This window comes from Urocitellus parryii, chromosome 1, assembly GCF_045843805.1.
Source record: "Urocitellus parryii isolate mUroPar1 chromosome 1, mUroPar1.hap1, whole genome shotgun sequence".
Classification (NCBI taxonomy): Eukaryota; Metazoa; Chordata; class Mammalia; order Rodentia; family Sciuridae; genus Urocitellus; species Urocitellus parryii.
The window spans coordinates 15,814,328-15,840,916 of NC_135531.1; the positions used below are offsets into that span (position 1 = coordinate 15,814,328).

General features: G+C 38.2%; 1 protein-coding gene across 1 annotated transcript in view; it reads left to right on the top strand.

Moving 5' to 3' along the window:
• Oxct1 (3-oxoacid CoA-transferase 1) overlaps positions 1-26,589 on the top strand; it is a 133,447-nt gene that overhangs the window by 24,554 nt on the left and 82,304 nt on the right. Inside the window, exons 5-7 of the mRNA XM_026410246.2 lie at positions 2,299-2,448; positions 6,634-6,740; positions 9,265-9,325. Of these exons, the coding sequence (XP_026266031.1) occupies positions 2,299-2,448; positions 6,634-6,740; positions 9,265-9,325 (318 nt within the window). The remainder of the gene's footprint in view (positions 1-2,298; positions 2,449-6,633; positions 6,741-9,264; positions 9,326-26,589) is intronic.

A 26,589-nucleotide genomic window follows, 5' to 3' on the forward strand; every position in this document is an offset into this window, starting at 1 on the left:
CTGTGGCATATTCTTCTCCTTTTTACATTATAGGATGAGATACTTTATTCTGTGGGTTGTGGAGTTATTTAAAATTAACCTTCGTTACCTTTTGTATCTTCTACATTATACCCTATTTTGTCAGGGAACATGTCAGGGTTCTCTGGAGAAACAGAATCAGTAGGAAGTATGATTATAAAAAGGGGATTTATTAGATTGGCTTATGTGACCAGAAGCTGGATCGTCCACAATGGCCGTCTGCAGGCTGGAGAGCTAGAGGAACCAGTAGCTGCACAAAGCAAGAGGCTGAAGCCTCAGAATAAGAGGGATTCATGGTACTGCCCTAGTCCGAGACTGAAGGCTTCTGGAAACTCTCTGGAGAATCACTGGCAGAGTCTGCTTCAGAAGAGTGAAGAAAAAATCTGATATTCTCAGAGGATTGTAGCAGCAATCAAGAACCCATTCAAGAAGAACTGAGTTTGCATTTGATATTGCTTCTTTGGTCTTCCAACTTTTATTCCATCCAAGCCTTCAACCTGTGCTTAGGGAGGAGATGTCTCCACTTCAGTTGGCTGTCCCACATTTCAGTCATTCCTACACACACCCAGAAGCCACTTAGTCATTGGCATCTCTTAATCCAATAGAGTTGACAATTCAAATTAACCATTGCAGGACATATAAAAGTGGAAGGAACTTACTTAATATTTTTCTTTTCTTTTTTTTTAAGCTTGCATCCTATTTTGCAGCCCAAGAGCCCAAAGAGGAAGTGTTGATGAGGTGGTAGGGATTAGGACTCCTTTATGCAGTGAAGGTGGGAGCCTGGTGGTACCCTGCAGAGGGTCCGTCTGCAGAAATATTCTACTCTCAGGCTCATACTCAAATGCACAGAGAAGTAGAGTATTCAGATAGTGTGTGTGTATGTATGTGTGTGTGTGTATATATATATATATATATATATATATATATATATATATATATATGAATATTTTGAAGTAGGGAATGTTTTTAAGGCTGTTTGAATAATTCAGTTTTTTGAATGTATTAACATAAACTGCAACACAAAGCAGAGTGGTCTCTATCCATTGGAAAGAATAGAGAACCAGTTATCAGGAAGATTTTCAGTTATGTTGCAAGTTCCTCCTTTCCCAGAATATCCCACCTACTTGAATGACCTGCTCCCAACTGTTAGTCTCTTCTTTGAGTTAAATATTTGAAGACCTTAGTTACTGTAGAGAACAGTTCTAAAATTGGGTCAGTCTGAACAGACTGTCCCTAATAACTATATCAGTTCTTACTAATGATTAGCCCATGGGTTATCTAGTAAGGCATGATGTGGCAAGACCCCACCAGTAGGTTTTAGTGTTAGGGAGGGTGTCAGGAAATGTTCAGGGCCAGTATAGATGTAGGGGAAATCTGGGTGGAAAGTTGGTTGTGGGTGAGAGACACCCAGGGAAACCAGGTATGAAATCACTGATACTAAGAAAAGGGAAGGGTCAGCCATGGGAAAGATGACTAAAAGGAGACACAAAGAAACTTTGCTTGCAGCTATTTCTACTGTGAAACAAAGCTGGAAGTACTCTTGGCTTTTAAAAACCAATTGACCTGTTCTCTGTACCCTTTGCTTACCTTTGGATTTTTCTTAGATCATTTAGCAAATAAAATATTTATGAAAATGGTTTAAAGTAAATATGAACACTTTACAGTGTTATTAATGATAGCACACAGTAAAACACAAGATTTAAAGATATTTTGGGAATGCATGTAGCTAAAATTATATAATTTGGATGAAAATTGATTTAAAAAATATTAAAAGTAGGCATATGTAGAATGATGTCAAGAAACCAGTGGGAGGTCTGGAAGCTGATAGCACAACTAGACAAATAAGCAGTTATATTTTGTGGATTAATAACGTACTGGTGGGCTGGGGATGTGGCTCAAGGGGTAATGCGCTCGCCTGGCATGTGTGGGGTGCTGGGTTCGATCCTCAGCACCACATAAAAATTAAATAAAGATGTTGTGTCCACCGAAAACTAAAAAATAAATATTAAAAAATTCTCTGTCTCTCTCTTTCTCTCTCTCTCTCTCTCTCTCAAAAAAAAAAAAAAGTAATGTACTGGTTGTTGTCTACAGACAGGTATTTCTTTTACATGATCTTCTAGCCTTTAGGGTTAGGGACATATGCACATCAATCTGTAGTGCTCTGTACTTCTTAGAATTATAAGCTTTTCGAGAGTGGGAATATGTCTGTAAATGTTTCTGTGTCCCCAGACGATGCCTGCGTGGTGAACTTTTAACTGAGTGTTGCTTGTCCGTTTGTAGGGCACACTTGCAGAGAGGATCCGTGCCGGTGGTGCCGGAGTTCCTGCCTTTTACACCAGCACAGGGTACGGGACCCTGGTTCAAGAAGGGGGAGCACCCATCAAATACAACAAAGACGGCAGCATTGCTATTGCCAGTAAGCCCAGGGAGGTAAGAAACAGCTCCTCCAGACAGTGTACCTCTTTCCCATGGTATTCTGGGTGGAATCACCGTGGTGAGAAAAAAAACACTCACTTTCATCAGTGTATTTGTTGACATTTCCACCTGAATCTGGCTATCTATCTGCCAGTAATTAAAATCACATAGATAAACTAGAATAAATATGAAGAAAAGAAGCTGTGATGTGTATATATATTGTACTACTCAAGATTAGTTGGCTGATATTATGGATGGTTTTAACAAATTTAGGAACATTTATGATTGCTGATTTTGCTATATGGAAAATGGAAAAGTTGTCTGATACATATGAACCCATCCTATGACTGAAGGTGCTAAAAAACAAGGGAGATCATAAGTTAGTCTGAAATCTTGGAAAGTGGAACACAGTTAAAATCATATGATGGAATTCATAGTTCATATTATCTCCTTTATATTTTGTATGTTGGACACATGTGAACTTTTCATTTACTAGATCGATTGATTTAAAATACTGTGTACCTTTATAATAGTCTGTTTCAGTCACATAATAGGAAAGAGTAGACCTCTCCATATAGGTATTTAAGTTACTCAGATCTGAGATAATTTTTAAAATTATACTGGTCAATGTTTCATAATTGTATTTTTTATGATCTTTTCATTCTTCTTTTCCAGATGGCTCAAGGGAATTAACTACTAGGGGGTGTTGCAGAAATGCTAAGATTATGCCTCTAGGGAAGTGAAAGTAGTCAGTGAAGTCATCTCTCACCACTTTTGTACATGTGGGGATGCTGGCTCTGCTCCTCCTTTTCTGGGGGACGGTAAAGGGTCATTGAACATGCCCCTCGCTCGTCAGTGTTTATCTCCAACCATGTCCTCCATCTGGAGTTTTGCCTTCCTGCTGAGAGTGACCTATATTGATTCAAAGCTTGTATTAAATATTTTCATATTTAATTTTGCTTTTTCCTTTTGCTAACTAATCAGGTTTAAAACATTTCTTGATAAGGAAAAAAAAAGAGCCAAATTTTAAAAATGAAACTTAGTGGTATAAAAATAGTATAAAATTGCCCAGAAAAATTGAGTTAACACTTTGGTAGAAATTGTCGCATTAACTCACTCTGAGAAAATATGATAAACTAGAATCTTCCCTGAGTTTGTTTTTGCCTGGAGCCAGGAGCATGAATCTGGTAGTTTTGTCATTTTGACTGAACCCTCCAGGTATATGACAGATTATTCTTTGAAGCAGTTCTTCTTATCTCTTTATTTTCCTGGCCTTTGGTTTTAAGTGAACTGATTCCTTAGGTGAAGGATGTTTATTGAGTTCCTTGCCTTTGTGGGGCACTGATCTAAGCAGTGTGAAGAAATGGATGGTCTAGACCAGGTCCGCCTGCAGTGGAGACACTGACAGTGAATGCACAAATACATAATGGGTGCAGTAGGCGACATGGAGAAAAGCCAAGGAGGTCAAGGGCAAAGAGAATGATCAGCGGGGACACAGCGTTCCAGATTGGGTGGTCAGGGAAAGCCTTTCTCAGGAGGGTAGTATTTGATGGAGACCTGAACAGGTAAGAGAATGAGTAAGGTGCTCAGAGTCATGGCTTTAGTCAGAGGAAAAAGTAAGCACTACACGGGATTGAGGCAGCCACAGGCTTGTCCTGTTTGGGGAACATCAGTTCATTGAGACTGGAGCAGAGAACATGAGGCACAGAGGGGTAGGGATGCAAAGTGAAGAGAGGCAGGAGCCAGATCCACACAAGGCTTGGAGTTCACGGAGTGTGGAGAGAAGCCAGTGAGAGTTTTGGAAGGGTGGGAATGTGATGTGACCTTAATTGTTTGTTGTGAACATCACTGTGGCTCTTGGGTGGTGACTTTTATGGTTTTTGTTGTTGCTGTTTGTAGGGGACCAAGAACAAGAAGCAGTGAGAGAGCTTAGGAGGCTGTTATATGAATCCTGATGGGAGTGGAAGGTGGCTTAGATAAGTGCTAACAGTGAAGTGTGGGTGAAGTGGTTGGAATCAGGATAGAAGTTGATGGAGGAACCACAACAGGATTTACTGATGGGCTGGTTGTGAGCTTAAGAATGGACAAGGCACAGGCTAATCAAAAAGCTCTCCAGGGACATGGTGCATTTATGATGTCCAGGAGACTCAAGAGGAAGATGGGTTTCCTCTGAAAGAAGAGTTAGAGCCAGGATGGGAACTTTGGAAGCTTTGGCACATAGTATTTAAACTCTCAGGGCTAGAAGGATGGCTTGGGCTTGCTTGCAAATAGAGAGCACTTTTCTGACAGTTAAAGGTCAGGAGGAGGAGTGGGAGGAGGAAAATAAAAAGGCAAGAATGATTAGTGTCTTAACAAATGAAGAGAAAACCAAGGACTGATTTGGAAGAAGAGAGACAGTTTGGGAAGGAAGCGGGGGATCCTCTGAGTCAAATAGTGTGATGAAGCTGGGTAATATGAGGACTGGAATTGACCAGTGGATTGGAGAAGTGGAAGTCATTGACAACCTTAAGGAGTGGTTTTTCTAGAATAGAGAGGATGAAAATCTGATTGGAGTGGATTCAAGAAAGAACCTAGATGAAGAGGTAGAGACTGACTATCACAGCTCTTTCAAGTGAGTATAATAACTAGCTTGAAAAAAATAGTTCTTTCGCCCTTTTAAAATTTTAGAGTGACTAGCACTGAGCAATAGCTAGTTTGCAGACATCAGAAAGTTATATAATTGGAATATAAAAGTAAAGCCAACTTTTTGACATTGCTCTGCATTTGCAAATATTTACTCTTCCCTGTATGTAAAACACTCCAATGTCATTACTGGTGTTTATAGTGATGGTCTTTGAAGTACAAATACCAGTTTTTTAAAAGCTTTGTGTATCGATATGCAGCTTATACATTTATTTTATGTAGGTTCATATTCAAAAGATCTTAATTCATCAATGAGTTTCAAGGATCACTAATATTTTCTAGCAGGAAACTGGGATACTATTTTTAAAGAAGCTTTTCTTTAATAAAGGATTTCTGGTTTTAAACCATTGTTAAAAAGTAGATGTGCCAAATTCCTATTGAAGCCTTCTCTTAGCTGCACTGAGTCTATTTTTCCACTAGGGGGTGCAGTAGGAACAAGAATGAGGTGCTTCTGTGGCTCCATCCTGAGCAGAGATGGAGTGAGGCAGTGGTGTTTGGTTCCACTCTTCCTTTGTCTTAATTCCCAGAGACAAATCCCCAACAAGAAGGGAACATAATGCTGAGGCAGAGATTTACCTTATTTTCTTCTCCACTCAATTTAAAGTAGAATCAAAGGGCAGTAAACATACAAAAATCAATAGCATCTCATGAGCTCTGTAATGTCAGAAAGATGTAATAAGTTAAGATGTTATGTTTAATGGAGCAACAGAAACATGGTTCACCTATGAATAAGCCTTAGAAAAATACATCCAGATTTTATGGAGAGAATGATAAAACTATTGAAGGAGGTAAATGAAAACTTCAAAAGAGACATATGTTATAACCATGGGTGGGAAAATGGAATCTGTCAGTTCTCTTCAAACTCATTTACTAATTCTGTGTATCCCAATTAGAATCTCAACAGGTGATTGTAGATCACAGACTAATGAGGAGAGAGGACTGGATTTTTATAACTATTTTATGTTTCAAAACAATATGTAGGTGCTGGGACTGTAGCTCAGGGGCAGAGTGCCTGCCTTGCACATGTGAGGCACTGGGTTCCATCCTCAGCACCACTTAAAAAATAAATAAATAAAGATACGGTGTCCATCCACAACTAAAAAAATATTAAAAAAAAATACGTAGGCCATTTCATGTGTCTTAGATAGGTATTTTCTGGCATAGTGGGAAAGTGGAACTGTTTTCTTATGTTGCATATGTAATCTGTACACACAAAAAATAAAAGGAACATTAACATAGTCTATCTATCCCTTAGACCTGGAGAACTTTCAGTTCCTCAAATGCAGCAAACTTTGTCTTCACTGGGCCTTTGCACGTTCTGTATCCCAAACTCACCTTGACCATTTTGATGAAGTATTAGTTGCCTAATGCTACGTAAAAAGTCTCGGTTGAGATACCTTTCCCTCTGAGAGACCCTCCCTCACTAGGCTAGTATCCTTCTCGTCTGCCTCTGTCAGAGAACATGCCACAAACAAGACACATGCAAACACCTGATCTTGCCCTCTTTGTCTCCTGCAGGTGAGAGAGTTTAATGGTCAGCACTTTATTTTGGAAGAAGCAATTACAGGGGATTTTGCTTTGGTGAAAGCCTGGAAAGCAGATCGAGCAGGAAACGTGATTTTCAGGTATTGTGATGGTTTAAAAAAATATTAACATAATACATGTCAGCAACTCTACGTTTCCTGAAATGACTGCAAAAAAAAGGTATCACAGTGAGTTTTCCATTTAAACATTCCTTTTAAAAATGACTTATGATCATACACACCCAGGTGTACGAGTACGTGTATGTGCATGCAGGACCACTGCCATTCAGTCTTGCTGGTGCACTGAACCTGTGAGAGTCTGTTCTGATTAGCTATGTCTGTGTTGCACTGCTCATAACTTGAATATTTGGATCTATGTTCCTTTGTATGTAATCACAAGCAATTATTATTCCCTATGTATTATAGTTGTCAAGACTAGTTATTTTTGTAGAAAACATGATGAGCACACAATTTTAATTTTGATAACTGTTATTTGTGTACATTATCTTGTAATGTTAAAATTCCTTTGCTCCTCTGGAAAGATATTGCTACTAATAATTTAGGTCAGTTCTTTTCCAGCCCTATTGGTGTCTCCCAGAAAATGTTTATAATGATTTTATCTGAAAAGTTGATTATCTTTAATAATGCTGAACTTTCATTCTTAAGCCACAGGCTTACTAGATTTTAGCATCTTGATTACCCTAAGCATACTGAATTCTGAGTATTTAGTGTCTTAGATTTATAGACTGTGTAGTTGTGTTTTGACAGTTGTGCCACCTTTGACTATACATGAGTTTTTCAAAATGTGTGCTCTTGAAGACAACACCTGTTAGGTTACAGAAATAATTTTCCTATAATATTGCCGTTTGCTGCTTTTAATTGACATTTTTTTAAATACTTAGCATATACAGCTTTGTTGCTATCATAGTTAAATTCCTAGTGGTACTTTCCTGTTTTCATTTTGTTTCCCTGAAGAATATATGTGATATTAACACTCTGATTTCCTGAACTCAGTCAGTTTTTGAAAATGTGATTACTTCTGGCAATTACAAGAGACTTTTTACATGATCTCTACTTTTGACATGTTGGCGTATTGTTTGCGGAGCTTGTTGCTTTTTAAAAATGGTGAGTGAAATTATATAGTAGCAAGTAGAAATGATCTGTTTTAAATATTCCCGGGAGTCTGTGGTGTGCTCTATGGCCTGGCCCAAAAGGCTGCACAAGGGCTATTCTAAGCCTTGACTTACTCTGATGGTTATTGAACTTTGGTATAAATTGACAAGATTCCCATCACTAATGGTCAAGTAACCTAGACTCTTAAGGTACTTAGTGGCAATTGGTCCAGAGGCCTCCCTAAGCCGTTGCTCAAATGGAAAGTGCTGGCCCTAAAAAAGTGAGTAAGACATGGCTGTGACTGATTTTGTTCCACCATAGTGTGCCTATGGATGCATATTCCCAGAAACAAAAATATATTTTAATATTTATGGTCAGAGGAAATGTAACAATTGAGGAATGTGGGAAGCAAAGTTGATACCTTTTTGAATTTTTTATACATCATGTGATGTGGGTATTATACTTCCAAAAATTTCATCAGAAAATAATGTTGATTCTCCATCTGGGTACAGTGGCCTATGCCTGTAATCCCAGCGACTCAGGAAGCAGGAGGATTGAAAGTTTGAGGCCAGTCTCAGCAGTTTAGCAAAGCCCCTCAGCAACTTAACAAAACTCGGCCAAAAAATAAAAAATAAAATAATAAAAAATAAAAAAAAAAATAAGAAGGAGCTCAGAGATAGAGCAAAACAAAAACAAAACAAAACAGCAACAACAACAACAACAACAACAACAAAAACACCCCATGAACAAAAGGAAGAAAGACAAAAAGAAAAGCTTTCTCCAGAACCTTTATAGGTGACGTACAAATTCCCAGTGATTGTTTCATTTAATTTCTGTAATAGGTTTTTCTTTAATAGAGAATGTAAATACTATACCTTTTCATATGAAGTACTCACTGATTTTCCTTTCTTAATGTTCTATTTATTTGTTTTTATGTAGTGCTGAGGATCGAACCCAGTACCTTGCATGTGCTAGGCGAGCGCTCTACCGCTGAGCCATAACCCCAGCCCTTCCTTTCTTAATATTTTAATGACAGCAGATTGTTTAGTGAAATACTTAACTATATAAGCAAAGTAGCATTCCTATTAAAAGATTAATGGATTTGTTTCAAATAGAGTAGATTAAAATCCATTTTATTTTTTATATATAAGCTGTATGTTGAATGCGAAAAATAATCCCTTAAAATAAACTGTGTGTAAATTGAATGAAGTGGCCATTATATTGTTAAAATTAATAAAATTAGGGCTGGGGTTGTGGCTCAGTGGTAGAGCGCTTGCCTAGCATGCGTGAGGCACTGGGTTTGATTCTCAGCACCACATATAAACAAATAAATAAATAAAGGTCCACCATAAGAAATAAAAAAAAATTTTAAATTAATAAAATTTTATTAGTGGAACATATGATACATTCTTGAAAAAGAGTTATAGATTCTTTTGATCTACAACATTTTAAAATTGAAAGATGCTTCTTGTTTTTGGTCTTCTTTTTTCACTTTCTTGTTTCTCTAATGCAGGAAAAGTGCGAGGAATTTCAACCTGCCGATGTGCAAAGCTGCAGACACCACAGTGGTGGAGGTAAGAGAAGAGGTCATCTCTGAATTCCTTATATCAGTTTTTTAACTTGATGTTTATGTATTAGTTCAAGAAGAAGCCAACAGTCTGTCTATTCTCTGGAGGACAAACAACGGCAGCCTTTTGGTTCTGGATATGGAGGGATTCTGTTTAAATATAGAATAGTTGGTGTTGTGGCAGATCTCTAGTCAGCTTTCTGGGCAATAGCATGCTCTCTTTTAGAATCTAACCATCGAGCAACTTATAAAAGTCCTTTGGTCCTTGAATAAAATAAGTAAACGTTTCAAGGTAAATTTTTTTGTAGTCATGCATCATTTTAAGATGGGGATACCATCTGAGAAATACGTCCATCGATTTTGTCATCAGGCAGACATCATAGAATATACTTACACAAACTAAGGTACTGTGCTATCACTAGGTCATCTATTCTTATGGGACCCTCCTATCATATATGCAGTCACTGCTGACTGAAATATTATTTGGTACATGACTGTTTATAGTATTCTAGGAAAATAGTGAATTATATCAGAAGTTTATTACCTTTCTGAAGTGAATGCTGTGAGTTCTTCTTCTCTGATTATTTTTGTGGTGCTGGGGAGTCCAGGGCCTGACACATGCTAGGCAAGCACCCTGTCATTGAACGACATCCCCATCCCTGATGCTGTGAATTCTTTAAAGGCAGGAGGGTAGTACAGATATTTGCTTTGATGGGTTTCCACTTGGAGCAGTTGAATTCAGGAGTCACTGACTGACTCCTTTGGATGCCCAGGGTTTGGGAGTGGTGTTAACAATTACAGAGCCTTTCCAGGGTTAAGGCTCTAAAATAGGTGCTTTTACCAAAACCCTATCATTTTGGTTGTACATATTTGAACTCCAGTGGAAACTTCAAAATGATTCTTCAGTTGCGTCTTTGATATTAAACTTAGAAACAAATGTTCATGGAAGTTTGAGATAGCTTTCCCTTGGAAGGACTTTACAGAAGACCACTTTGGGATCTGGGAAACGAGACGACGTGTTCCTGGTGTTCTTTTATGATGGTGGCGGTATTTGTGGCCTCTTTTGAGTTACCCATACAGTTGGTCAAGATGGTGTTTCATGGAGGCAGTTCAGTGGTATTTTTGAAACAATTAAACCTTTTAAAATCTTTTCCTCTCTTGGAAAGTAAAGTGCTTTCCTTGTAGTGCTAGGGGATGTGGTATTTTCAACCTGAGTTTGGTGGTTTCTTTTGCAATGATTTTAGTTTATTTTCTGCAATGAAATGGATAATGGGGTTTATCCTGTATGTGTAACCTGATTGTATTTATTGAATTATTGTAATAACCAGTCTGTGGCACATACCTGCAGCATTACTGAAGAAAGGTCTATTATATAGGTTCAAATAATTGATAGCTTATCACGCTATTGATTTTATGTACTTCTGTAAAACCAGAAGTGGACATTTCTTTTCTGGGTGTGAAGGGCATTATGCATTATCCTGGGTAAAGTTATATTAGAATTTTTTCCTATTATAATCTGTTTTTTTTTTTTTCAACCATTCTTATTTCTTACAAGAGAAAAAAGAAAAAGATATTCTGGTGTCCAAGAGTCACTGAAGGTAGTAGAAAAAAGAGACTCTCTTTTGTTATAAGGGGAGAAAAAATTCTTTAACTGAGCCTGCAAATATAATAAAGGCTACTGTTTTGGTCAGCGTTTTCGCTGCTGTGACTAAAGAACCTGACCAGCACAATTATAAAAGAGGCAGAGTTTATTTGAGGGCTCACAGTTTCAGAGGTCTTAGTTCATAGAAGGCCGGCTCCAGTCCTCAGGCTTGAGGTGAGGCCGAACATCATGGCAGAGCGTGTGGCAGAGGGAAGCAGCTCATATCATGGTGATCAAGAAGCAGAGAGAGAAACTCCACTCTCCACATACAGATATATATCCAGAGCCACATCCCAATTCCCACTCCCTCCAACCACACTCTACCATTTCAGTTAATCACGTCACTGATTAGGCCAAGGCTATCACTTATTAGGCCAAGACTATCTCCTCTAGACTTTCTTGCATTGTCACATGTGAACTTTTGGGGGACATCTCACATCCAAATCATAACAGCTACCCTCCCCCTGTTTTCTGGAATAGAAATCTCTGATCTATCACAGCACTGTATCCTGGTGGGCCCAGACCCACATTAGGATCCTTTTTGGTACAGCTACACCCAACTGACTGTGCTGTCCAATATGGTAGCCACGAGCCACCTGTGGCTTTTAAAATTTAAATTCATCAAAATTAAATACAATACAGAGTCTGTTACTCAGCCATAAGTAGTCTCAGTTCTAGACTCACTAAGCTGGGTGTGGCTAGTGACGACTTTGTTCATCAGCATAGATCTAGAACATTATCATCAGTGCAGAAAGGTACATTGGTCAGAGCTAGATTTGAAGAATCAGTGTGAAATCCATATTTCTAGTTTAGGAACTTTTAGCAAAACCATTATTTGGGCAGAGGATTATTGTAAGCCTACCTTTTCTGCATGCTCATGGTAGAGGGGGAAATGTGCACTCAAAAGTGGAAAATAATTTGGATTTGGGGATGCCCTAGATTGGGTGTTTTCTGGTGCAAAAACTCCGTTTTGACTCTGTGTCTTCTTTACTGTTTGGAGTCAAGTGAGTACCTGGGCCTCTGCTCCCTTGTCTGTGTAGTGCTGTGTGCATTCTGTTGCCTGCACTGGCCTCCAGGTGTTTATGATCCTTCTCTTGTAGGCATGTTCTGCTCTATCTTATAGTGGTGCTAGTGGGATGGATGATTATGATCTGGTTTGAAGTATAGTATTTAAAAGGAATCTTGAGAGAGCATAACCTCTGTATTCTTCTAGATGCTAAATGTTAATGATGATAGCTGCCATTAATCAAGAACTTATTGGGTTGGGGATGTGGCTCAAGTGGTAGTGCGCACGCCTAGCATGCATGAGGCACTGGGTTCGATTCTCAGCACCACATAAAAAAAAATAAAGATATCGTGTCCACCTAAAACTGAAAAATAAATATTTTTTAAAAAAGAACTTATTGTGTATCAGTTACTACTGATTCTCTGTGTATATTATTATTTGCGTGACAGTCCTGTTTGAACCATAATTATCTTTATCTTAAACATGAGGACGTTAAAGTACAGAGAGGTTAAGTTGAATACCTGATGTCATACAGTAGGTGGAACCAGGGTAGAACTCATTTTCTATTATGTTATGAAATATTTCAAATCATTATAAATCAATAGGGTTTTCAATTTTTGAAAGATATTGAACTTCCAGGGGTGTAGTGTATTTCATTGTTAATAGAATTAAGCAGAAATTAGCAGATAGGGAGATTTTTGTTGTTGTTCAACCTACTCCTCTATCCCCAGCCTTTCTTGCCAGTTATCATGATTATAGTCTCTTCCCCACTGGTACCACCTACCTTGGAGATGGCTTAGAGGAAATCATTATCCTGTGATCATAGCCCTATGGATTCATTTAGTCTCTCTCTTGAACTGTGTTTATTCTATTGAGTGGCCTCTTGCAACTTTTCTTGTATGCCCTAAACGTGGTGGTTGAATGTCTATTCTAGTACTGTAGTATCTTAAATAGTGAAATAGCAGGAATGGTCATGGTGTCGGCTGTTCCTTTTAGACAAAACTTTTTTTTTTTTTTTTTTGCATTACTGGGAATTGAACTCAGGGCCTTGTGCATGTCAGGCAAACTCTTAACCACTAGCTACATCCCCTCCACCCCCAAAACTTTTATTATTTTTAATTTTATTTTGAGACAGGGTCTCACAATCTTCCTGCCTCAGCCTCCTGAGTCGCTGGTTACTGGTGCTGTTGGCATGCACCACGACATTTGGCCAGAAGACCTTTTTTTTTTTTTTCAGAGAACACTTTGCTCCTCTCCTTTCTGTTACAGATGAGGAAATGGATATGGAGGACTTTTTATAGCTGCATCTGGTTTACAGCCTGTCTCTGGAAGCTCCATACGGCTGCATCTTTTCAGTGTTTTTCCCTGTTTACTTGAGTTCTAATTTGAGTTTTGAGGAAGATAGAACTATAAATATCTAAAATATAAATGATGACTCCCTTAAATATCTTATAGTTCTTTGGGACTTAGAAGCAGCCATGGCAAAGGAACATACAATACAACTCTTGCTTTTTAAATTTTTTTTATCATTTATTTTCTAATTATATAGTAATTAATATCCGTGTGTTTTATGACAAGAAATAAGCCAATATGTTTATCTTGAATGAAAAAGAAAATTAAATCTGCTTTCCATAGCAATTGTTTCTAGTTTCTATAAGTGGGGGAACATTACTTCCTTTTGGAAAAGTTGTCTCTTTCTGATGTGTTCTAAGCAAACATACTTTGTATATATATAAAAAAAAAAACCAAGGTCATTACGGATGATGTGTGTATTTAGCAAAATAAATGTGAATATGACACTAGTCTTTCTCCAGGCCTGCAGCAGATGACATGCTTTTTCAAAGTTGTGATGTAGTCCTCTTACGGAACTGGGTTGGTACTTGGGGAAAATAGTGGGTGCACATATTGACACTCATGCCAGAAAGAGGTTTCTCTTTTTAGCCCAGACTGTATTATTTCTGGACCTCCCTCTCTTTGAGTGGGCGAAGTCTTCCCTAATAAACTTCAGGAGTTTAAGAGCAAAACCAGCCAAGAATGGCTCCTGGGTGTTGTATTACATGTGCATAATGAGAGCAGTAGTACTGCTGTGAAGGAACTCATTTGGCTCTTTCTCAGAAGGAGACTTGTTAACCTCTCAGCTCCCTGGGAGCCCCTCCTCCAGTCTCTTCTGTGTATAGCCCACCATCCCACCATCCTGGATTTCTCTGGCAAATGGCTTGTTTCTGTGTTTTTTTTTTTTTTTAATTAATTTTTTATTTTTTAGGAGATTATAAGAGAAAACCTAGGAGGAGGGCCAGGGGTGCTTCACTCAGGAGACTGTTTGTTGATGCTTTGTCTCCTGGAAGCAGCCTGGCAGGCACGTGCTGTCAGACAGGGTCCTCTGACTCAGCCACGGAAGGCTGCCTGCGACTGAAATAACCTCGCTGGTTTGGCTTTCTGTGTGCCATCAGGCTTGTGCCATGGCTGGTGTCATGAGACAGCACAGGCTTACACAAAATCCCTTCACCTATTTTAGTTACTTTCAGCATTTAGTTAAAAGGGGTATATATAGGACTGTATTAATATATAGTACTTATATTATGGAATATTGACCTAAATGCCTACTTGCTTACATTCCATGATGTTTGATGCACACAGATCTTGTAGACATGTAGCCTGTGTGGTTTATGACGCATAATAAGTTGAGCATCTACAAACCCACCTAATTTATGTAAGAATTAGAGTCTGTATCCTCTCCAGAGATAATTACCATCAGGAATATTATATTTGTCAGTTTCTTGTTTGTTTGTTTTAAGCTCATTCTGGGTCATAAAGTATGGGCACATGGAGAATTATTTTGCAAAATGATATCCTAAGAGTCTTTGATAAATTTCTAAGAGCCAAGCATAGAAGTATGTTCTGTACCAGAGCCCGCCTGGCGAGTTCTATCTCTAGTTGGGAGATTAACTTGAGGAAGAGATTAGGGGACATTTGCCATTCCACCAGGGGGGCGCGTTGTGAGGAAGGGTGAGAAGTGCAGTGTAAATGATATTACAAAGTTTGGTTTTATGTGTTTGCTTTGGAGGTTTATGTAACTGTAAAGAGTAGACTGTCATGAACCCTCCTGAACCCAACACCCCGCTCCTGTGACGTTAACCTGTGGTCACTCCTGCCTCATCTGCATCCTCATCTCATCATCTTCTCTCTGAACTCTTATTATCTTGAAACAAGAACCAGATCAGGGTACAGTGCACTGATAGTTGGAAATTGTGTCATGCCAGGCCTTTTTCTAGGGTGTGGAGATACAGCAGTGAACAAAGCTGAGAAAAATCCCTGCCTTCATGGAGCTTTCACTCTGATGGTCCAGATAGGCAAAAGGTAGAATAAATAAGCAAAATACTTAACATTTTTCATATGGTTAAATGGTCAGGAGAAAGAAAAGAGCACATGGGAAGGAACACAAAAGGTCAGGGAAGGAAGGTTAACATTTAGGCAGGGAGGTCAATAAAAAGCCTGGGTGAGGTGACTTTTCAGGAAAGAATTCCAGATAGTAAGGAAGCTAGATTTTCAGCCACTTGAGGGAGGGTGGAATGGGGGTGCAGAAGGACTAACAGGCACAGAGACCTGAGCATTCCAAAGGGGAGCGCAGTCCTAGTGGGTGTGCAGAATAGCATGATATGTTCTGTTTTCTTTAAGACAAAGGGACATGCTCCAGAATCCTACAGTAGGAGAGTTGATTTGCTTGAGAGTAATGCTAGTATCTCCTTCAAGGCTATGTGAAATGTGGTTTTTATTCTTAATGCATTTTACAGTAGTTTCCAAGAAATGGTTAGTTCTTGGTATGGTTTGAATGTGGTTTGTTCCCCCAGAGATTCATGCGCTGAAAGTTTGGCTCCCAGTGTGGTGGGATCTTTAAAAGGTGGGGTCTAATGGAAGGTGGTTAGGTAATGGGGTCAATGCTCTTGGAAGGGATTAATGTTGGTCTCTCAGAGTGGGTTCTTAGAGTGAGCTGTTGTGATACATGGTCACTTCACCCATGTGGCCTCTTGTGCATGACTGTTTCCCTTCCTGCTTTTCCATCGTGTTGTGACGCAGCCATGGGGCTCTTACCAGAGGCAGAACAGATGGGGCTCTAAAACTGTAAGCTAAATAAACGTCTTAAGGTACCCACCTTCAGGTATTTTATTTTTCCAATAGTAAACAGACTAATACTTAAATCTGATGTCAAAACTGAGGTGAGCAGAGAAATGTGATTTTTGAGCTTTTGATTAGAGCTTCCTGACTCTTGGTCTCTGTTTGGAGAACTTTCATTGATAACGCCTCATGCATTGTCTTGGCAGAAGTGATCAAATTGACTTAGTGAGGCCCAAAGCATCTTAGCAAGACCCTGTCTCTAAATAAAAAAAAAAAATTGTGTTTTTTTTTTTTTCTTTAAAGGGCTGGGAATGTGGCTCAGCAGTTAAGTGCCCCTGGATTCAATTCCTGTTACCAAAAAAAAAAAAAAAAAAAAAGAAAAGAAAAAGAAAAAAAAATCAGATTGGTTTCACTTTACAATGCAATAGAATATGGGAACACAGGGTGGATTTTAACCAGGGGACTTAATCACTTCATTGGATCCTGTGAATATTTAATCTCCACCAAGCAGGCCAATTAATGTATCAGTATTTTAGAGATTTGGCTATCTTGCTTCCTGCTTTAGAGAAAATGAAAATGCCTAAGGGATAAACAATTCCTTTCCACTTAAATTCCTTTTATTCTTAATCTTTAGATTGCTAATGCCTTGATTTACAATTTCAAAAACAGAGAAATTCAAATTGTTTTCAAGAGACAGTAAAAAGGAAAAATAATGGTATAACTCAGGAAAAAAAAATAATAAGGCTTCTATTCACCTAAGCCAATTACTTCTAACCATGCTGAGAAACTTCATTAGACCTAGTTTCAAACAATGACCTCTTACATAGGCAACGACTGCGCATGCCTGTGTGGAATTCATTCACACACATATATGTCTGATTGACATGTAGAGACACGATCTTTATGAAAACTTGACTGAAGTGTCAAATTTGACATTCACTGTGTGAAGCTTCATAGGTTAAATGCCCTTCACTGTACTTTAGTATTAAACTGGCAAACCTTTCTACCTCAGTTAATTGGCTAAAGGTCAGAAAGAAATAGTTTATGCCAGTCCTCTTGAGTTCACCAACACAGTCCACTTGTGTCAGTCAACACAAGTTCTTACACAGAAAAGAAAAGGAAAAAAAAAAAAAGAAGAAGAAGAAGAAGAGAATGAGCTGTCCATTATAACATAAAAAGAAGGAATACACTTTCACTCTTGCCATGGGCCTTGAGATCCCTCAATCCTAAGGCAGAATACTGTCGCCTTCCCCAGGGTTAACTTCTGGGATAGATACGGTGAGTTACTGATATCTTTCTTATGGATTGCTTTTCAGACCTGTTAAATGATATGATATCTTTAATTTACATTTATTTTCTTGACAGTTTTCAGTTATAAGGTTTTATGCATGCATTAGGGTTTCATTTTTTGTATTGATTACGAAACCACTTCAAAAGGGAATCTCTGTAAATTCTATGCCGCAGATTTAGCCAGGTATAGAATGCCTTGATAGAAAATATGCTAATTTTCTAACATAATTATGTTAAATGAACTGATTGGTTCTACTTGTTTCAAAATATTGAAAGACCATTCATTCCCTTGAATTTTCATGAAATGTGAGATTGGTTTGAAAAATATTTGGATGCTAATGAAGATATATTTGATGATGACATTGTAGTTTAGCAACTTGGTAAAACAACCTTCTCAATAACAGAATTAGTATCATGCTAATAAATGGGAAAATATGGTCTTGGTGAATATGGACGGTTGTGTACTTAACTGCATTTTTATTTTTTGGTGTACTCTTGTAGATTACTAAAATAATTCTTAGCCTAATGACCATTTATATCCAGAAGAAGAGCAGAATAGAAATACAGTTCATTGATGATAAAAATACATTAAACAAAGTGCTAATCTTGACATTTTATTTCTTGTTGCTTGGTAACAATGCAGCAACTTCATGAGAGAGTCCCATTATCTCAGGTACAATGGACTTCATTGCATTGTGGGGTAGAAACACCAATTACAGCAAGTCATTTGTATGCCATTATCCTCACAAAATTTTGGTGCTATTTCTTATTGTTAGTGCAGGGATCCTGAAAGAAAAAGTCATTTTTAATAATATATCCTTCTGTTTTTTGACAGATTGGCGAATTTTAAAAAGCTATTTTTGGCTTTTTGACTTTCCACCTATTTATAATTTTTGAAGCTTCATAAGTTTGTGTTTTAGCAACCTGCACTTCATAAATCTAGCTTTTAAATATCATTATAAATATGTACATTAAAAGTGATGCTATGTTAGTTCTTGCTGAGCATCTTTTATGCTTGACCATGTAGAAAAGGAGAAAAAAATATTGAGGCATAATTTTTGGCCTTATGAAAAATAGGGAATAGTCCTTTTTTTTAAAAAAAAAAATTTTTGTAGTTGTAGATGAACAGAATGCCTTTACTTTACTTGTTTATTTTTATGTGGTGCTGAGGATCGAACCCAGTGCCTCATGCATGCTAGGCAAGCGCTCTACCACTGAGCTACAGCCCCAGCCCTTCCTTTTCTTTCTCTATTATGTAGTGTTCCTAATTTTATTGGAGTGTGATGGTTTTAAGTGAAAGGCTAACTTATGTTGTATTAACTATTTTTTTCTATTATTAGTTCGTAATTGTCATTATTTACAATAAAGGTTGCATAATTTGTGGCTTTTGTACTACCTAAGAGCTCAAAATGTTTTTATGCTTTTAAAAGTTGTTAAAAAAAACAAAAAGGAAAGTGTGTGACGGTGTATAGCTGGCAAAGCCTAAAATATTAACCAGCCCTTTACAGAAAAAAAAAATTCAGACTCTTGATTTATGGCATAATTTCCATTTCTGTAGTCTGAATTTATTAAATGTCACTTAGCATTATGTCTTAAAAACCAGTGAACTTAAGCAAAGTCGAAATAATCACAACTAGTTTAAAGGGAATTATGAAATATATAACCTATATAAGTCAATATAGGTTGACTATAGAATCGATGACATATTAAAACAGACAATATGAGATTGTGTAGATTAGTGAGATGGTCATGTGATTTTGTAGGCTTGCTTTTTGGGCAACTGAGCAGAGGAAGGTTACATACAGCAACTGGTTTATCTAGCTCTGGTTGCTACCGTTTCTTTAAAATTTCAGTGTCTTTGTCAGTAAATCTGACTCAAATAGGGTTTAATTACATACTGGTAGAATAATTTTATCAGAAAATCTTGCCTTTTACCCCCATCTAACATACCCAATGCTTGAAGGCCAGCTTCTTGTATACATAGGTGGATGTCAGTATCCTGGGATGATGGGTTGGGGACTTCTCCAGTCTGACCAGAGTCCAGCTTGTGGTTGCAGCTCTTGCTGGCTGGTAGATTTCCAGGAGCTGTGGAAACAATCCAAGGTTGGAGTCATCCTGTGTCCCTGGGGTTTGGAAGGGCCTCACAGAGTTGGTGTTTTTTTTTTTTTTTTTTTTGTACCAGGGATTGAACTCAGGGGTACTCTATCACTGAGCTACATCCCAGCTCTATTTTGTATTTTATTTAGAGACAAGGTCTCACTGAGTTGCCTAGCACCTTGATTTTGCTGAGGCTGACTTTGAACTCATGATCCTCCTGCCTCAGCCTCCCAAGTCACTGGGAACATACAGCTGTTTTTTATTTGAACCCTCTGTACCCCTGCATTCTGGAGAGAAGGGTGGTGGTAAGATTTTGAGGATGCGAAGACTCATTTTCTCAACTTCCCAGACTGTGGTGTTTCGCTGCCTGTTATCTTTTTAGTTAGAAACATCTAGGTAAGATTTATCCGGTTATTTCCTTTTTTTTTTTTTTTGGTTGAGATAAAGGCCTATAAATAAAGCCCTTTAAAGAAAGTTACCTAGGGTACCTGTGTGCTGTCTTGCCTCAAACCCATCCTCTTCAATACTCTCCTCTTGGTCCAGTTGGAGAGTATTCTGTCGACAGAAGGCAGGTATTTTAGCTAGATTCAGGTAGCTCCTCTTTCTTGTAAACAAAGGCTCAGAGAACTCCATACTTGAGTGCCACTTATGTAGTAGCTTGCATTCAATTTTACTTTGTTTGCACAGTGCTTTATGCTTTTCAAAGTACTTTCACATAGAGTATCTCATCTCATTTGCTCCTCTAATTACCAGGGGAAATTGGAGAAGACGTAGTTTTATTGTGGTCACACACATGAGAAAATTGAGACTCGCTGATTCGTGGAATAGATCGCTAGGACTTTGAATGGTTCCATGAAGAGACACCTGGGAGACTTGGTTAAGTCTCCATCCTCTCTCTGTCACTTTGTAGCTGCCATACCAATATGGAGGCCTTATTTCTGGGTGTCAAGACTTAGATAAGAATTATCAAACTCTGTAAGTGGGTAGGTATATGGGCTTTAATAGGTGCTTAGATTTTATACTAAGTGCAGATGGATGGGTTGTGATTTCAGCTTGTGTATTTTGTGTAGAATGGGTTTTACAAAGGTGAGAAGGCAGGTAGGGAAACAGAGGAGTCTGTTGTAGTGATCCAGGTGGGAAGTGGATGGTGGCTTGGGCTGGAGTGGTGGAGAGGCGATGAAGGAGACACCGTGTTTTAGAGGAGGATCTACCTGATTTCCTGATGTCTTGGCTGTGGAGTCCTGGGACAGAGGAATGGCAGAAATGGAAAGGACTCCTACACTCAGCCTGAGCAATGGTGTTTCACTTACTGAGATGGGGAATCCTGGGAGGAACAGATTTCACGGGAGGCGGGGAAAGGATTAAGGGCTCTGCTGGGATGGATTGGCCCGTTAGCCTTTCACGTGTGATGTTGCAGGTGTGGATGGACGTGTGTATGTGGTGCACAGCGGAGAGGGCTAAATCATGGGGAATAATCCACATTGTATTGATGAGTTAGATTGATGGAATAGAAAAGGCCAATTAGGGAGAGTAGTCCTGGGACCAGTCCCTCAGCTGTCTCATCCTTTTCTTTTCAATCCCTTCCTTCCTTACTTTTTTGTTGTTTTAAGTTTTATAAGCAAATTCTGAAATTAAGAATCACGTTTGTGCCTCTCACAAGGTTTGTGACCCTGGGCAAATAACTTTAGTACTCTGGCTTTAGAGCACCTCCCGTCTTCTTGCCTATTTCCTCAGTCTTGTTTTGAGCCTTAGGAGGATAGGGCATTGAAAGTAGTTTTGAAACTTTAAAGTGCTATATTCTCACCCGATCCCTCCTGCTGCTGCAGTTAGTAAGCCTCAGGTGACAGTTGCGTTTCTCACTGACCTTCCACTGACTGGGTGATGATGACTGTTGCAATGAAATGAAAATTCCAGGGAAATGAAAATTCCACAGTGCCCCTGATTTCCGAAGTCTTAGGGCATTATCAGAAACCAAAAAATTAAGTTTTTTTCCCCCCCTGTTAAAGCGTGTTTCTACTGAGTATACATCTTGATTTCTTTTGAATGAAAGTAACACCTGTTATTCTTTGGGTAGTAGGAGAAACACATGAATAGGGTGGCCTCAGATATTCAATGATGATTTAGGTTCAACCGTGGAACACCACCGCCCCAACACATTAGAGGAACTAAAGGTTCAAAAGAAATGGTTTTCTCTATTTCCTTAGGATGCTGCGTTCTATTACTCATAAATCAGTTAGATATAAGGAAGCAGGTGCGTTTTGCAGCTTCCTTCTGAAAGGAGGCTTTGCCTTCTTGAATTTTCTTAGAATCATGAAAAAGTGTCTTTGTTTTAGATGAAATAGTTAAACAGTAGGTTGATTTGGGGCAAAGATATGAAAGACCAGAAACGAGAATGATTACCTGTTGAAATGTAATCATTCTCGTTTCTGGTCTTTCATATCTTTCCCCTAAATTGACCAACTGGTCTGCTCGGTGGTTCATGCCACGAAGAAACTGAAACCACTCATGTCCCAGAGTATAGGTCTCCTTCTCCCTTATTAAGCATTTGATGTTTAAGGATAATATAAAGAGTTTCTGTCACTTAGTAACTTAAGTCCACATTCAGGTACTTGGAAGAGAATTCTGGATCCCAATCCCATGCAAGAGAAGGGAAACAAGAATTGAAGAACCCTATTACTTTTTTCTCTGTACTTTCTGTGAAAAAGAGCTGGGTCATTCATTTAAGAATCTATTTTAGTTTCCTTAGTAATTGGGGGAAAGGCATATGAGTTTTGCCTTGTATTATGAAAAAGCTCTGTTCAGTTTAGAATTTCATTTTAGATTTTGGAAAAGCTTTGCAGGCACAGAGAAAACTCAGGGAAGAAATATTCATCTTTACCAAACTCAGATGAATATAGGTTGACTATAAAAGACTACAGGATTAAAGCTGTTAAGAGTTTGAAAGTTTTGCTATAATCTAAATTTCTGCCATTTTGAAGAATTTAAGGAGCTCATTCATTTTGAGAATTGGCTTCTTAGAGAAGTGGAATTTGACCCTGAGAAATAAAGGAGGTATTAAATAGAACTTTAAAGGCAGTTCTATAACTCAGCTTCTGCTATAAAAAAGGAGTATGATCAAATAAAATGTTTACTTTTTCTATTAATTTTAATTCATTTATCAAATATTTATTTATTGATAATATATACCAAGCTTTGTTCTAGACTGAATCAATAATAGACAAAATGCTCTGCTCAGATAATAAATGAAAGTAGAGTCAAATGCAGAGTATTTTACTAAAACATTATATTTGCTTTGGAAATAAACAAATCACATGAGGAAAAACAAAAAGGAGTATTATAGGGTTGGAAGTTGTGGCTCAGCCGTAGAGCACTCACCTAGCAGGTGTGAGGCCCTGGGTTTGATCCTCAGCACCACATATAAATAAATAAAATAAAGGTATTGTGTCCAACTACAACTAAAAAAAAAAAAGGGTGGGAGGGGAAGGCAGGGGGCAGGGGGTTAGAAATGATGGTGGAATGTGAGGGACATTATTATCCAAAGTACAGATAGGAAGACACCAATTGGTGTGAACATACTTTGTATACAACCAGAGATATGAAAAATCGTGCCTGTCTATGTGTAATAAGAATCGTAATGCATTCCCCTGTCATATATAAATTAAAAAATCAATTTAAAAAAGGAGTATTTTAGCTGCAGTTTTATTTCTATGTAGGTTTTTTTTTTTCCCTCTTTCTCTTGGTGCTTCTGGCATCTAAATATATTTTACCCACAACGTTTTTTTCATTCACTTTTATTCTTTGGTGGATCATTTTTTTTTTAACATACAAGGCAACATTTTATGTCTAAATTGGTGAGCACTGGGATTATAAGGAGATAAGAAAATGGAATGGCAAACTTTCTTTATGAGATTAGCTCCCAGGAAATAGGAGGGTCAGTAAAGTGGGCCAAGTAGACTCTGTACAGCTGAGGGTTGCCCTGCGAGGAGTGTGGCAAGCTCTAAAACTGAAATATTTTCCACAGTGGTAATAGAAGGGAAGGAGTTATAGCCTAATAATAATGAAGCCAACAACAGCAAAAATAGCAACAACTGCTATTTATACCATGTACTTATGTCCTAAGCACTTGAAGTCATTGTTATAATAACTCAGTGAGATAGGTTTATTATCCTTATTTCACAGAGGTAAAGGGGGATAAAGAAAAGCTTTAAGGCAATAAAGCCATTAAGGGGGAGAGTCTCGATTTAAACACTTTTTTTTTCTTCCAAAGCTTATATTCTTAAGCAGAAGCAAAGGATGGTTGGTATATTTTAAGGTATAGTTTATTTCATACTTCATAGTGTGAACACTTTTATGTAGTTTACTGCTTCCTGACTGGCAAAGTCAGAGAGCTTTACCTAATGGAGTTTTTTCAGTTAACAAAGTGTAGCCCTAGGACAATGTTAATACTTCCATAAACACAAAATTAAAGACCATTTAGTAATGTTAGCACTTATTTATTTATTTCATAATTGGTACAAAGGACTAAACCCAGGTGCGCCTGACCACTGAGCCACATCCCAGCCCTATTTTGTATTTTATTTAGAGACAGGGTCTCACTGAGTTGCTTAGTGCCTCACTTTGCTGAGGCTGGCTTTGAACTCAACATCCTCCTGCCTCAGCCTTCTGAGCTGCTGAGATTATAGACATGCACTCCTGCGCCCACCTAATGTTTATAAAAGCTTATAAAAAGCTTTCATAGCTTATAAAATAGGACAATTCCTAAAAGCTATCAAATGAGAGCCTTCCCACTTTTGAAGTTAGAATACATCCCACCGACCCCATCTCAAAGTGAAGTAGATGGTATTCAGACAATAGTTTGAATCCAAGATAGAAGTTTTAGTTTTAAATTTAATAGGAATTTAAATGTAATAGTATAATAACTATTGGTAAGGCTTACTATTTGAAAAAATAGGCATTTCTATTTCTCTTCGAATATGCAAGGGTCTTAGAAGTCACCACGGCCATCCTCACAATGAGAAAAAATTTTGAATGAACTTCAAATCAACAACTGTCCTTAGATCCTTTAGAACATTTGCCTTGTATTTGCAAAGCCCTGGGTACAACCCCCAGTTTCCCCCAACAAAAGAAAAGAAAACTAATGTTCAGGGCAAGCCACTGCCTGCCACTCTCCACTTCCCCCACCCCCAAACTGAAGACTAGCTAATGAGGCCTCACAACCTACTACAGCAGAAGGTCCCTGGGAACAGGACGGGGGAGGGGGTAGAGGGGGAGGGGGGCAGAGGGGGAGGGGGGCAGAGGGGGAGGGGGGATGGGAGGATGGGAGGTGGAGGGGGGGCGGGGAGGCGGACCTAGACTGACATGGCTGAACTTTTGTTGGCTTGCATGGAGAAGTTTGGAGGGATCCTGCCTATTTATGACTTTCACTGCTAGGGTCCCCACCAGATTTTCACAGTGAAAGTTGGAGAAATACCTCCTTGTGCTTCTGTCAGGGAGACGGGGAAATTAACCTTTTTGAATATGCCCAGAACATTCTGTTCATAACAGGAACTGCTCTCAAGTGAAGTGAATGGTCACAGTTTCATGAGGAATGTGAAGGAGAATTGGGAATACTTTGCTTTCAAGTATTTGGGCTACCTATTAATCAGAGTAGTGTTATTTTAAAAAGAGCTTAGTTGTAAATGTAGAGATTAGAATAGTTGCACATTCAAGTGGAACCATTAGAAAAAGGCAAAAAGAAACATAGTCACGATGTGCTAAGAGAAGGAAGAGAAAAAGACATCTCATTAAAAGGTTAATTGAAACTAGAAAAGACATAAAAAATAGAAGGTAAAGATAAAAAGAATCAAAGTGCAGGCTAATGAAGAGAAAAATAGTATCCAGTATGGTAGATATTATCTCACTATATATCAGTCATTATTTTAATGTTAATGGTCTAAATACCCGTTAACATTAAAAGATAGGGACTCCCAAAATAGATGAAACCAGCTATGTGGTTTGTTTTCATCCACTGGTTAAACTAATTCTCTAATTTAGCTCCTCCTAAAAGTAGTTTAGCTGCTGTTTTATTCATAGATGGTTTTTTATTTGTTCTTTTTAGTTATACATGACAGTAGAATGTATTTTGACACATCATATATACATGGAGAAGAACTTCCCATTCCTGTGGTTGTACACGATGTGGAGTTACACTGGTCATATTCATATGTGAACATAGGAAAGTTATATCTGATTCATTCTACTCTTTCCCATTCCCATCCTCCCTCTCTTTCCCCCATATGCCCCTGTCCAATCTGGTGAACCTCTACCCCCCACCTACCACCCCTGTAAGTCAGAATCCGCTTATCAGAGAGAACATTTGGCCTTTTGGGGGATTGGCTTATTTCACATAGTGTGCTAATCTACAGTTCCATTCATTTACCTGTTCAATCCTCCTGCCTCAGTTTCCTAAATTGCTGGGATTACAGGTATGCACCTGCAAATGCCATAATTTCATTCTTCTTTCTGGATGACTAATATTCCATTGTATATAGGTACCACATTTTCTTTATCATTCATCTGTTGAAGGGCACCTGGGTTGGTTCCATAGCTTAGCTATTGTGAATTGAGTTGCTATGAACATTGATGTGACTGTGTCACTATAATATGCTGATTTTAAGTCCTTTGGGTATATGTTGAGGAGTGGGATAACTGGGTCAAATGGTGGTTCCATTCTAGATTTTCTGAGGAATATCCATACTGCTTTCCAGAGTAGTTGCACCAATTTGCTGTTCCACCAGCAATGCATCTACAGGTTTTTTTTTTTTCTCTTTTTTTTTTTTTCTCTTCAGTGCTTTTGGTATCTAAATGTATTTGTATCCCACAGATTTTTTTCTTTTGTTTATGTTCTTTGTTGCTTCATATTTGCATACATACATACATATACACAAATATCTATATATCTCTATATATGGTACTGTATATATATATATATGGATCTCTATATATAGGGATTGAACCCTGGGAAATTTTACCACTGAGCTTAATCCCCAGCTCTTTTATTTATTTATTATTTTAATTAATTAATTAATTTTTCTGGTGTTAGGGATTGAACCAGGGTCTTGTACATTGAAAAGCAATCACTCTA